This window comes from Ixodes scapularis, unplaced genomic scaffold (assembly GCF_016920785.2).
Source record: "Ixodes scapularis isolate PalLabHiFi unplaced genomic scaffold, ASM1692078v2 PGA_scaffold5__190_contigs__length_132052651, whole genome shotgun sequence".
Classification (NCBI taxonomy): Eukaryota; Metazoa; Arthropoda; class Arachnida; order Ixodida; family Ixodidae; genus Ixodes; species Ixodes scapularis.
In genome coordinates, this window is record NW_024609880.1 from 111,281,462 (window position 1) to 111,295,571 (window position 14,110).

The 14,110-nt window shown below is 41.3% G+C and overlaps 1 protein-coding gene across 1 annotated transcript; it reads left to right on the forward strand.

Moving 5' to 3' along the window:
• The first annotated feature begins 5,419 nt into the window (after positions 1–5,419).
• On the forward strand, positions 5,420–13,843 carry LOC115312197. The gene is made up of 5 exons (XM_029971103.2): positions 5,420–5,518; positions 7,197–7,357; positions 9,736–9,821; positions 11,252–11,332; positions 13,689–13,843. The coding sequence occupies exons 1-5, from the start codon at positions 5,420–5,422 to the stop codon at positions 13,841–13,843; spliced, it is 582 nt and encodes a 193-aa protein (XP_029826963.2).
• Positions 13,844–14,110: the final 267 nt, after the last annotated feature.

The window sequence follows — 14,110 nt, forward strand, 5'->3', positions numbered from 1 at the left end:
AGGCGCACGCTACCCGGCAGCCGCTTTGAGCTTATTCCATTGGCGGAGTGCACGGCAAGCGTGATCATGGCCGGTGCACGGCGGCGCACCGGAAAAATGGACAGGTTTACTCACAGTTCAATATGGCGGCGCCCAATCGTAAAAAGAGTTTCGGACCTGATATCGCGACCTTTACGATAGAAAAACCCTGCGGAGTGGGTTGTTTACCCTTTCTGCGACATGAGTGCTACGAGTTCGTGGGGGACCTTTCACCGACTGGATTCGGCTTCCCCCTATTGCTCGATTCAATGCGAACGAATGAGAAATTTTTGAGCGGCGAATACGTTCCCGCCTAAAAATGCGAGAAAGGACAATGATTTCGCGCATCGCCATCCGAAGAACGTGCTCCTTTTGTTCGAAGTTTGATTGGTTGAAGGTTACAATAATTGCGAGGGATCGAAACGACTGGCTGCGATTCGGCATCTTGAAATTGCATAACAGCGATTCCAGCGCAGCGTTCGATTAGCCTCCGAAAGGTATCTTGAAATTGTTTTAATATATACATTAGTAGAGCACATCGTAACAGATTCATGCCAATTGAGCGAAGGTCAAAGTATTTATACGAGACGAGGAAGGGTGTCACATTAATCAACAAAGCATTACCATCGATCCATTTGCTTTCATTCATTGTCAGTTGTAACTTAAGCCCCCCAAAGAAAATCGCATGTTATCAACGAAGAAAGCTAGAAATAAATTTGTGATTCACTGGCCTGAGCAATAGGTATAGCATGAAAACTCAGAACTGCTGCACCCCGTCGCTTTCCCGGTCAACATCCAACGAGAACGTTCGGGTGTCGAAGACGTGAATGCTGCACGGTCCCAGAGATACCCGCTCTCGTTCAGCTAGCATGTCATTTCATAGATGGCGAGATAGTGGAAGCGGATCTGTGGAGGGTTTTCTCCGTCCTCCATTGAAAACAGCACTCGCGCCGTCGGCAAAAAAACCGTAACACATTTTTGGCAGCACAGCGGATAACCTGGCTCGTTGGCGGAGGCGCCCAACGGAATTCGCTATGAGTACATTGGCGGCAACCCGCTCCCTCGGCTCAGCGCGGAAACTCGAATGCGACGACATGGCGATGCGCATGCATTCCACTCGAGGCGAATTAGGCGCTAAATGAGCGCTGTCTAGTGCAAATGAACGAAGTTGACTTATTATTTCTGGGACGTATTTGGGTTCTGCTTCTTCGGAGGGTCCGTGTAGTGCCTCTAGTCTTTGATGCTCTTGGATGGCGAAGACTGAGTTCCTTGCGGTTACTGAAGTAATCGCGACAGGAGAAGCTTTGTCGCACCCGCTAATCTCTTTGTTGGTTGCCGTGGTAAGTTGTACCGTCAGACGCCCGCTCCGGTATCCGTATGTGGGTTATGGTCTTTCCCGTGACGTTTTGGTTACGAAGTGGGGAGCTACGCTTCGTCAGTATAGGTCGGGAGTCAGAGGCGCGCACAGGCGGTCGCCTTTTTCTGCAGGTTCCCGTGGGTCATACATGATCCCGCTGTTTGCTCTCACCTTCACCTTCTGACTTGGTACTTACCTGAAGCATCGAACTGCGGATCGAACGTTCCAGTTTTCTAATCGCATTTGACCTCTTGATAAATCTCGCAGGTTACGATTAATTAGTCCAGATTATGAGTACAAATGATTAATTCATGACGAAGTATGCCTCCTTTTGGGATGTTTATGCGATGCGTTTTGTATGCTTCGTGTTACCCTGGCATGTTTGTAAACCTTTTTTGTCTTACTTGAGCGTAATACTTTCGCATAAAATCCAGCCTATAAACACACTCCGGGTTTGCACACACTGTAACCAGCGGATCACTACGGTTGAGCCGTTCGCTAAGTGTGTGTGCGATACAATAAGAACGCTTGTGTTTTTGTGTTTTTGGATACAATAGCAGAACTATCATTCGAGCTTTGTTTATATATATATGTTCATTAAGAATATAAAATTTTGTATTTATGTAGTGGTAACGAATTTATATATGTTTTCGTGCTTCACCGCACCAACAGCGCACAAGCCTTTGATCTGTTGGTGAGCACGTAAAACAACAAGAGCATTGAGCTGAATTAAATATTTCTATTATTTTTTAACACTAACCATTTGTAGCGCAGAGTTAATGATATACTTAAACTTCGTATGGTCTCCCTTTAACACAGGCATATATTTTGATTCACGAATTGTTAAAACTATTGTCCTGTTAATGTTTAACAGTGAAGCATTCACCCACCGGAGAAGTGTTCGCACCGAGGGTCCACTTGTAGTGCTCTGGTCTGATTTATATCATGAAAGATTCCGCTTGACAGGGGAGTTATATCGTAATCGCTCCGCCCTTCCGGCCCCCGTGGCCAGCTTCGCCTAAGAAAGTGGAGCCGACCGCAATAACAAATCGCATGCCCGAAAGGGCGGAGCGAAAACTGTACCGGCGCCCTTTGTCGCTTAGTTTCGGTTCGACGCCATGTACCAAAGTGAAATTTCTTTATCCCGTAGCACCTAGTACACATATTTTAACCAAACTTTCATGGCAGGGCTAGACCATATTGAGGTCGGGCTTCAATTCTCTAAATACGATATCTGCCCTGAAGTGAAGAATTAAAAAAGTTAGTTAAAACATTTTAGTTAATTAGCTAAGAAATTACCTCAGTTCACCTTTTAACTAGAGGCCGACATGGCCATTGACACTTCGCTCGGGGCTTAAGTTACTGTATTTCACGTTCCTTTTTTTTTTGCAAACTTCGGTGCAGCTAAAAAAAGACAAAAAAACAACAACAACAAAAAAACAACAATACCCTGCATACCTTACGTGAGACACCGGAATTGAAGTTAATGTCAAAATCCAGAATTAATGCGGAGTTACATATTTGTCTACTGTTGGTAAATATTCAGTTTTGCAACGATAGCATGGAAACGATAGTGCAAAAAGTTCTTCATTAAAATGCTGAGCAATTTTATTATCTAAAAAACTAATCCTGCCACTTTTTCTGGCTAGTACTGTATTAAAATGTGTTCGTTGTCACGAAAATTTGCTAAGAAAGGAGATAAATGCTTATGGTGAGCGGGTTAGAGTTGACCTCAACTCTAAGCATTTGGCATTATTGAGTCGAGTTAGGCACACAGCTCTGGAAGTGTTAAAAAACCACGCAGTCGTTGCCGAAAGAAATTGTAAATACCTGCTTTTATGATCTTTCGTGTAATTTAGAACTCTGGATGCAAACGTAGGTGTGAGGGTTATGTTTAGTACCGATTTACAGTTCAGTACACCTGTACCGTTTGTTTTGAATATGAAAACGGATGAAATAAAACACACTGAAATGCATCAGTGAATGGGAATCAGGAATACACGCTCCCTGGTTCCTCTTATTATACTGGAATACATCATGGATGCTTTCTACCATACTCCGCAAGATCGTAAAAAGAATTTTATTTTTCTAAATTAAAAGAAAATAATGTATCTTGTAATTCCTGCTTCGTTTTATGGAAAGATCCCCCATTGTTGTTCAAATAAAAACACATTTAACGATTTGCATACGGTAGAACGCTGTCAAAGCTGTCTTCAGTATTAATAGAACGCGTAAGTTTTCTTCTTGTGATTAACGTTACTCTACCAGCTTGAAATGTTTTTGCGCATTCGCAAAGTATAGAGGAAATTTGCTTCAAGAGGAACAAAAAACAAAGAGCTTTTTGACTTGGCCTGATCTGTTTTATTTGGGGGACGTTGTATAATTGAGTGTTTGGTTACTCATTTTCTTTCTTTGGTGTACAGTCAGTTATGAAGTTTTCCGCCTTTCTAGAGGGGTTCTGTTAACAACCTAGGCAAAAGTGTGTTTCTGTTCTAAACTCCATGCTTTTTTCCTCAAGAGCATGTTTAATGTTCTCTGCAAAATAAACCTAGATACATTTGAAACTCTGGATTATTTTTCCCTGTTCTTTCCTTTAATGAGTGCTTATGGTGTCTGAACTTTTGGAAAGTAGCTTATTTTTCAGTTTTGAATTGTTGTTTGCATCTCTCGGAGTAAACATTATCATAAGGCACACATGAACGTGTTTTCTTGTTAAAAAAATACGTTTTGATTTACGACTGCTTATAAAACTTACGCAAGGGCGTAGCTGCATTTAATTATAATCAGAATTTTTTGAATGTTGCCCCTATGACGAATTTTTAGAAGTTACTAGTTTTTCAAGCAACGTATGGTTCACATACCCGTCACCTGTTTAAGGTTACGAAGTTTTCATGGGAAGGTGTATATGTTTGGGCGACACGTTTATGTTTGGTGTTTTTTTGGATGCTGATTTACCATCTCACAAAAGAGTGCTTGGCGGTTCCCGCGCATAGGTAATTTTGAATATATTTGCTTTCTTGACGTACCTTTTATCAATTTTGCCATATAATGTTGTGCCTATATTGTTTTTTTTTTCTATCTGTGTTACTTTTTTACGGTGATACTACCTGCCAGAATCTTCCTGTGAGAATCGCAGTATTCCTAAATAATGAATATAATAAATAAAGTGGCTTGATTGTATCCAACCTGATGTCGTAGACGTAGCGGTGCTCTACTACAGCAGTGCAACATTTCGCTGGGCCTGTGTATTCACAAGTACAGTTTTTTTGTTGTCCCCTTTATTTTCCGAGTCGAAAACCTCGGCTGTTTACAGTGACACACACAGTTCTCGATGTTTTTTGTTAAAATGGTTTTATTCAGTTCAAAAACGAGGTAACAAAAAAAAAAACGATTCCTAATTTTTTTTAAATTGAACATAGCATCTTATTATTAAGTAGTCAGAAAAGCAACTATGCACTTCAGCAAATAGTACTTGTTCTTCAGCATGATATGATGGTCAGCAATTTTTTTCCTAGAAGATTTTAGGCTGAAGATATATGGTGGAAATGTGGTAGGTTAGAACACAAAGAGGGTTTATTGTGCCTAAAGGTTTTGTTGTGCACAAATATAAAGTCAAGAAAGACAAATTTGTCTTGTGGAAGTTTCGACACAAGAAATTTACGAAATAGCGATATTCGTATAAGCACTTGTGAAATTGGCTTTTATCTTGCTCGTCATGACGTTATAAGGGCAGAAAATAATTGGTTTCTAGGAATGTGAACTATCATTGTTCCACAAGAAATGGACGAAGAATGGAAGACGTAGAGAACATTCACTTCCGCAATATCCTATAGGTCAAGACACACGACGCAACACGCTATATGTCCACAAGTGTGTGGGTGGTATTTCTAGGTAACACTGCATTGATCTGAGGATCTTTTTCAACGAACTCAAAACCGGGAGCCGGGAATATAAAAGTCGGCATGCTTGTTTAACGTGTATAGATTACTTCCCTTGTATACTACGAAGTCAGTTGACCGTAGAGCGGTTAAATCCAAAACTGCGATGAGCACATCACTGTTCGTTTCTTGCTTTATTCTGGCGGGGTCCATCTTCAGTTCATATGAAGCGAGTCCAAAACGGCCACCATATAATGCAACTGAGGTAAGCCGACTTGTAGTTTCTTTCGAAAGAACGCTTTTCAGTCGATATATAGCAGTGATTTCGGTAGCGCTTTTTTATACAAGATTTCTCAACCATGTCTTCTCCGTCTATAAGAAGCGAGCTTCCTAAAACATAAGGTTGAGTGTGCTGTCAAGCAAATAAACGATAAAACTGGGAAAAAAAAAAAAACGGAGACAAGGCGACACAGAGAAAACGGACAAACACAACTCCGGGACGGAATTCTGTTTGTAAGCTTCTTGGTGAAGTCTCGATCGTCTCCGAGGTTTTTCACTATGGTGCGTGCTTCCTGATACCTCTATTCTAGAGCGCATAAAAGAGTGCTGATCAGTTGTGCATTGCGACCAGAAATTAGAATAAGCGAACTGGTTTACGAATTTTCTGAATACTTTATTGTTCTTTCAGTTTTCCCGAACGAAAGCGTGTAAGTAAAATAAAGAGTAATTAGCATTCCACGTGATATATAAATTTTTGGTTTTTGGTAAAACCAAAAACAAAAATTAACAAGATTTGTGTTTGGCTTATGTGTATGCGATATTTGCGAAAATAAACGTTTGACTGACCGAGTCACACTAGGGTTTCTTTCTTACAACTGCTATGCATATTATGACGACGAGCAAATATCTGTAGTTAAGGTAAATATTTCAGAAATTATTTAGTACCTCTTATATAATTAAAGTTTTGATTGATAGCTCCGAATGGTAACCTCCTCGGTCATTACGACGAAATATTTTATTTATTTCAAGTAATATTTTAAACCTTATCCTCAGTTGTTGATTAAATAATTATATATATGTTGCGAGGTCAGTCATAAAGTTAGCGTTATACCGGCCCGAAAGAATTAAGGGCGTCAAAACACAACATCAGTATCGTTCCCGTAGTTTGCTAGTGTATTGGAAGGTTATAAAATAGTCTCCCTCCGGTTCCCACTTTCGAACAGAGTCGAATTTATGAGTCAGGCTTGGGGGATCGGGGTGTGCAAAGAAATGAAGCTATGGGTAAATATAAGGTTACTCCCGAATGTGACGTCATGGACAAAGATGGTCACCGTTCTACCATGCACGAATGATTTATTTCTTAACAAAAATGTGGCTCTGCCGCTCTATTTATAAAAAAAGTCACCTTCACTGTGTGTGTGTGTGTCTGTGAGTGTCTGTGGGGGGGGGGGGGAGAGGTCACGCCCCCCCGCCCCCCCCCCCCCCCCCCCTAACCCCCTTATATTAGATCCCGCTTCCGATCTGACACCAGAAAGTAAACGCATGACTGGCATATGAAAGCCATTTTCAACATCTTTTTCTGTCTGATTAATGTAAACCATTTAGATTCACAGAGACGGAAACCATCACGACTGACGTAGAAAAATTACGAAAAACAATATGGTGTCGACTCAAACCGTACTCGGGATGTTCCGCATACCGGTTGGGTGTGTTGATGAAAATATGTAAATACATTTAGTGCGTTCCCAGTTTAAAAAAAAAAGAAAGAATAACATTAGTGATAAGAGCCCAAATCTGGTGATCTGGAGATATTTTGACTGACTAAAGGCAAATATATCGCGAGGTATGTAATAAACATAACCTTACATGTTTAAAAAACAGACCCCTAAAAACGATGCCTTTCCCTGTGCGTCGGTAATCTTCTCCGCCCTTTTTGTTTTCAGGCATTCCTTACGAATGGCACATACTGCCTGAAGTATCGTGATTACTCCAATGATAGATTATTTGGCAACTACTCATGCGTGGAAAGGTGGGGAGGAGGTGACCAACGCAAAGGGGATCCCCTCAAAGTCAAATACATGCTCTCAAATTACAGCGGAGACCCGTAAGTGTGCATTTGAAAGTTATAAGCCTTTAATTGCAGTGTCTGACTTACTTGACAACCAAATATTGATTACAAACGACAGCTTAACCATTGCTCAGAACGAAATCGAGATCTGAGGAAGATTCCACACTACTGCAGGTCTTTTGCAAAGACGAAACTTCGCACGTAAACCATAAATGAGTATTTAGCCTTTCTCTCTCTCTCTCTCCCCCCCCCCCCCCCCCCGCCTTCTTTCAAAGGTGGCAGCTCGAGAAAATATTTTTCTTTTGCTATCATGTGACGATATATATTCTATAATAATCTGCATGTTATTTACGTTCTTTTTTGCACGATTGTGCACCTGTAAGCCTGCCGTACGACAAAAATATTTATTCATGCTTAGATTGGGGCCCCATCAAAAACTTTCTTCAGTTTTTTTCCATAATATCAGAAGTCCTTGTTTGCAGAATTAAGCGCAGCAAGATCTAGAAGAGGCCACGTTTCGTTCCTCGTGGACTTGAGCTTTGAGTTTCTGCGAAAATACGAAAAAGAAAAATCCTATTTTTTGGCATCATTGAGCAAAGACCCAGGATAAGGTGCGTTTGCAAACCCAAAGCGAGGGAAAGATTTTGGAACGCAGCCGCATGCTTCGTCATGCCAGAGAGTTACCGGAACACGCATTAAATTCAGTGACGTCGGGAGCACGGCGGCCGATGTGCACTTCCTTAAGAGCTCCACAACGGATCCCTTCAGAAGTGCATGCCTTGTCTAAGACAGGTCGTGGTTTAAACGTAATCTAGTTCAAGATGATTGAAAAATATTGCTCAAGCAAATGTATCCAACACAGAGAGTGGGCGCCTTTAATGTTTGCTGTGCGAATAAGGCGTCGCTGGGGGAAAAACATTTGAGTGTTACTTTGAGACAAATTTTGATAAGGCATAAAATATGTTCGCTTGACATTTATAACTCATGAAAAGAAAATGACAAACAAATCCTATAAGATTACAGAGTGAAACAAATTTACTAACAATATTTAGTGAAATAGAATAAAACAAAATCACAAGTAAAAACATTTCTAGAAAATCTAAAATAAACTTATTTTTGAATTGTCACGTTTTGTCGAAAGGAACAATAATTGTTTTCACCTTTTAACATTAGAAAGAAAATATGCTGCAGGCGCTGCGCTTAGAATATCACAGAGTAGAAAATAAATACTAGGGCGATAATCATTTCTAGAATTTCTTCCTATAGTAACGTGGTGTCGTTTTTTTTCTATTCGGTATTTGTTATTTCATTTGAGAGCATCAAAAACAACTCTCTATTTTATATGTGAAATCACATAACTCCTTAGTCACTGAAACGAACTTGGGGATTGTTTTATTTCTTGCGAAACAAAGGAGTTTTCTCGGAAAGGTGTGTTTTAAGTTGTACAGGGCTTTCAACGGGTAAACAAAAACAAAGAAATAAACCATCTTCCAGGGGGAGTATGTTGCTTCCGGTTGGCCATTGTATATGCTTGTTTATGAGGCCCGGCAGTAAGCAGCACGTACTTTAATAATCTCACTGCCGATGACCGGCTGGGACATCTAAACAATGCACTTATGCTCCTTGGATGAAAAGAACGAGCGCTTGTTCCTCAAAGAAATGACAAATCTGCCGAAGGTACTCTGGGCGCGCCTTCACGACTACTTATTCGAGCCGCCAGCTTGAGCCTTATACCGTAGAAGGACTCAAAACCTACAAGGCCTTAAACGCGTTCAACTACTTCGTGAACGGCAAGACATCGGCGACAGGCATCTACTTCCCCCCCCCCCCCCTCCCCTGGCACTCAAGATACGCGCCGATCTTCACGGCAGGGATCGCCTTGTCAGGTCAGCAGACGATCTGCTGAAAGTTTTTATTACGCTTCCTTCAGCGCTACGCAAGTTTATGTAATGTTCAGTTTACCAGTGATTGCTTTGTTATTTGAAGGTTAGTTTCCCAGAGACCTCTGTATCACCTTGCATTTCGTTCGCACCTGTCTTTGTACGGGGATAGTCGACCCAGTCGCGTCGTCGTCGCGTGTTGTTGAAATGTTTTATTTACGTGCAAATTAAATGAGCCGCCGTCTCGCCTGGCTGTTGTTATGTTAAATGGTGCAGGGAGACAAGGTAATGGGACAAAAATGGGACAAAAATAAGCAAAAAAGGGAGAGAGAAAAATATAATTAAAAATATTCCGATGAGTGAACCGCACTGGATCGAATGAATCCAAGTTTTACGAAACCGCCGAAAGTCAAAATAAACGGCGGAGACAGGATTTAAAATGTTGGGCCACCCAATGTCCGGACTTGTGTATTGTGTACGTATTGTGTGGGACACCGATCAATCCCTTAATGTTTTATTAAATGTTTCTTTTAGATCTACTAAGACGGGAGAAGTTATCATAGGGTCCTATGCTAAAGAAACCAATACTTTTTTTTATTTTAATGAAGAATCAAGAAAACGTAAGTTGATTTTTCAAAAGGCTTTTCTTTTTTTGCAAACCTGTCGCTCTCACCTTGCTGGAAACCATGCGAAATGTAAAGAACTAGAAATACCAATTATCTTGCAGTTTATTTGGAGCCGCGTTAATTCTTGGATTGTAGTTTCTCAATGTGGTGCATCATTGTAAAATCTGTCAGGGTCTTCGCGACATTCTGACTCTCTCCGAACCCGTTTTGAAAAATTCTATGAATGTACTATACGTCATGTATTTTATGAAACCCTCAGCGATAACAGATTGGAAGGAAATAACGCCTTTTTTTCCCTATCTATTTATTTTCTATTTGTTTAGCAGGCGCAAAGCCTTCGTTGCAAACACGCGAATGATGAGAATATGGGACTATAAGGAAAGCGACGTAAAGAACCAAGTCGTCATTCGTGATTTCGCATCACCGGCCTTCCGCCTGCTGCACGAGTGCCACCTTTATTGGGCATCCCCGTGCTTTCCACATGCTTGAATTTGTCCTACAGTTAACTGATCAAAAGGCTTTCCATGACGCTCAGAAAGGTTATTGTTAAAATCATGTTTATTTCCCCTAGCAAGTTAATTAGTAAATTTAAGAAAAGTATGTTGCTCATCAGTATGTTCTCTCAAATCCTGACGTCCGCCACGGCTGGCAGTTTTTTTTCCAGAAAGGATTTTCTATTTTTTCTCGAACGCACTAGTTTTAGGATATTCGGAAGATCTTCGTAAATCCATCCGGTATATCCGTCCCGTTTACGTATGCGTATTTTTAAATAAACTCCAGTTATGTCTCGAATTTATTTAAAACGCTGCCTAGCGATAATTTATGCTCCTACCTAAAAGATGTGTTGATCAAATACGAGGGTATAAAAAGATGATTTCATAAGGATATGTCGACTAGCTTTATTATGTGTATTTTAAACCGGGGTTTGACTCAGAGCACGACTATACTTTGCGCCAAGATTAGTAGCTGACTACAGGAAGATTTGTTCCGTACATGGTTTATTTTTGGGCATTATAAACGTAAGATTTTTAGGATACATCAGGTGTGTTTAGTAAGTCTTCAGACAACAATGAATGGAGCCCTCTTGTTGAACTAAGGTCCAAAGAAAAATTTAATAAAAAACAAAGTTGCAATCCAAAACTGTAGACATGTTTGGAGTTTTACAAATATATTAAACGAAGTTGCTGAACTTTTGTTATTCCTGAAAACTTTTCCCATTGCATCTTGTGACTGTCATCTTGTTTGCTACCAGCGTCCTGTAAGTAAATATAATTAGCCCTCATATAACTAAAATAAAATTTAAACGGCTCTTGATTACGAAGTTTCCTAACCAGTTCGTGTGTAGAGTTCATCCTCTTGCCATAAATACTTGTGAACAAATTTTGAACAGAAGTCATATGTGTACTCTGTTTTGCGTCCAACAGAACAAAAACGGAAACTCATTTACATGAACGTATCAGAGCAGTGTCAGGTTACAAAAACCTATAATACAGCAAACGGACCAGGTGAGTTTTACTGATAAAAAGTCGAGGTACCGCTAACCTCCGTGAGAGGAGTAGTAGCATCGTGAGGCATACCAATAAATGCTGATGCAAGTTCACGATGTAGCAACAGCCATCTCATCTTAGTAATTCTATGCTCCTTGCACCCTAAAGGTTGGCGCCAACTAGTCATGAAAATAATCTGTCGAAGATTGGTTCGCCTTTCTGACAAACGTCGTGATATATCATCGAGCGTATTGCTCGACGATTTATCCAAGTGAATGGCCGAGTAAAAAGAAATAATGATGTTTGTGGCAGGTGAAGCCAGAGGAGTATAAAAAGAAGGGCTTTGAGCAGAGATTGCCGTTTTGTTCTTACCGGGACGTGTTAGTAGCTGGGCGATGTCATGGTAACACTTTGAGACAAGGAAATGAAATCGAGACCTACGTCGCTTATTAATGTTCTCTTCCTTCTGTCAGCTCACTAAAGAAGTTAACTTATCAGCTGGCCTGGGTTTTAACCAATATCGTGGTTTGGTCTAAACTACTGTTTAGAAACCTGACACTAAGCACCCAGACTGTGCTGTTAATAAGTATACAGTGTGGGTTTTGGTAAACGTTTCCCAGTTGCGTAGCCAGGAAGGTGAATAGGGGGGGGGGGGGGGGGCTGAAGCCCTATAAGCTCCAACCCTGGCAATGCTACTGCCTGCACCGTTCATTGAACTAGCAGTCCAGAAGCCGTGATCACGCCCACTGAAGTGTGATCGACAATTTGGAAGATACTTCTTAATTGCTGGTTCGTACATTTGTAACAGTTGCGTTCACAACAACCAAAAGGGTAGAAACGACAAGAACACCGTAAGAACCGTGACTTATGATGGGTTCGCCAAACTATACCTCTTGCACCGCTGGCCAGGTTGCGTACGGAGAACACTTGTCTCGGTGACGTTTTGTTGCTGTCGTTTCAGTTTCTGAGAACGCAAGCGACACAAATGTGTGAGCCAGCCTCATGTGGTCCAGTCTATAAGGTGAAAGGGTGTAAAGGTGGAGCAGTGCGCTCGCTGTTAGTAAAGCCCCCTCATGTCGCAAAAGTAGCTCAAGGTGCGTCGATGCAAGAGGCACGTGCATCGTGGAGCCCTTGGTAAGATAATGGCGGCACAGCAAAGCACTAAGCTAGATTTGAAGACATGTTCTTCCCAGAAGTGGCGCGCGGCACGTGTCTTGAGCATATCCTCAACAATGAATGGCGCCACCTTTCCCAAGATAGAGGGGCTTTAGTTTTTAGACACTGCCAGAGTGTCAGGGACGTGCTCGTGGCAATAGGAACGCAATCTACCGGTGTTCTCGAGCGCTATTCGGGCGAAGAAAAAAGTTGGTATAATTAAAGCAACGAGCAGACTTCATTAAATCTTTTCAGAAAGGTGTCTTTAGGTGGTGCATACTTAAATTTAATAAGTGAGGGTATAAAAAACAAATCTAAAAATATTTGTTTTTTTTTGTTTTATGCACGGGGAGGTAAACGGCAAAAGCATTGTGTTTGACGCTGGCACTCACAGATGGCGTAACATAGAGCAAAAACCTGAGAGCTTCTTTAAGATCAATTCTCGAAAGTAGATCCAGCAGACCCGAACGTCTGTGGCGCCATCTGTGAACAACAACGTCAACCAGAAATTTTTTTAGGTTTTCCTTACTCTCCATAACTCTACTTTCCTTACTCTACATACCCTACGGGTTGTTTTAGGCTGAAACGTTTTCACCCAGATACTTACACACACAAAATTTGAGTGTGATAAATGCACCGCCTTTGTGAACATTTTAAACGCAGTGCTATTATTGGTTTATGAATACGAATTTAGTTTACGACCGAATATTGCTCGTAATGTCAGCATGTGATCTGAAGTGGCCGTATATTCGTTATCAATTTGCAAGAAAAGAAGAAAAAAAAAACTATTGTAGCACATCAACACAACATAGCACGGTTCTTGTAAAAAAATAAAGAAGATATATACTTGGTTTTATTTAAAGTCGCACGACAGCGATTCTACTCTGTGAAGGAGTCTGTCAACCGTCACGGCGATCGTCGTCTTTCTGGGTTTCTGCTATCACCGCTTAAACCAGTCCCGATCAGTGAATGCGCCGTAACCCTCCCCTATGGCGTACCTTGTCCAGCAAGAGAAGTGTGTTTGTGAGCTGTAAGACCGGGATGTGTGGTTTCCTTGTTGCCTTCCCAGTCTCGAACACCTACACGTTGTATACTGCCTCTAATTATTGTACACTTCCCTAGACATCGGTTATATCTCACATTTTGGAAACTTACACGTAAAATGACTGCTCCGTATAACTGTTTACATCGATGATTCTCTCTCTCTCTGCTCTTTCAGGCTGTACGCTGTGGATGGGTTACTATACAGTACATAAGGATCCTCCAAGTCGCTGCAAAAAAGTCTACGAGAAGTGCGGGGGTCAAACGAAGCTTGAGTACCGCAATGACTGCAAACGCGTTTTCAGTTGGGAACTACCCGGGTCATCAAAATAAATTCAAGATTGCTGTCAGGGGATTGAGGATATGCTCAATCGAATTAGGTAATAAACAAAAAATTTAAGAAATAAGTCTACTAGCATCAGCTTTACCTGTAATTGAATATAGTGTGGTTGTACTTTAAGCGGATGGCCGAATTTTGCGTTCTAAATGCCTGTATTTCGGCGAGCGCTTCAAAATCAGCCATCGAAGAGCGCGATGCATCTGGGGAGATCCGGCAGACCCGGCGCGGCCTTGGTGTCATCATGGCATGAAGAGCCAAGC

What these genes read in the sequence shown, in the direction of transcription:
- LOC115312197 (XM_029971103.2), top strand. Translation starts at nt 5,420, where the DNA reads ATGAGCACATCACTGTTCGTTTCTTGCTTTATTCTGGCGGGGTCCATC. An exon ending in CACCATATAATGCAACTGAG is followed by an intron (nt 5,519 to 7,196) that starts GTAAGCCGACTT and finishes TTTTGTTTTCAG; the next exon opens with GCATTCCTTACGAATGGCAC. An exon ending in TAATACAGCAAACGGACCAG is followed by an intron (nt 11,333 to 13,688) that starts GTGAGTTTTACT and finishes CTGCTCTTTCAG; the next exon opens with GCTGTACGCTGTGGATGGGT.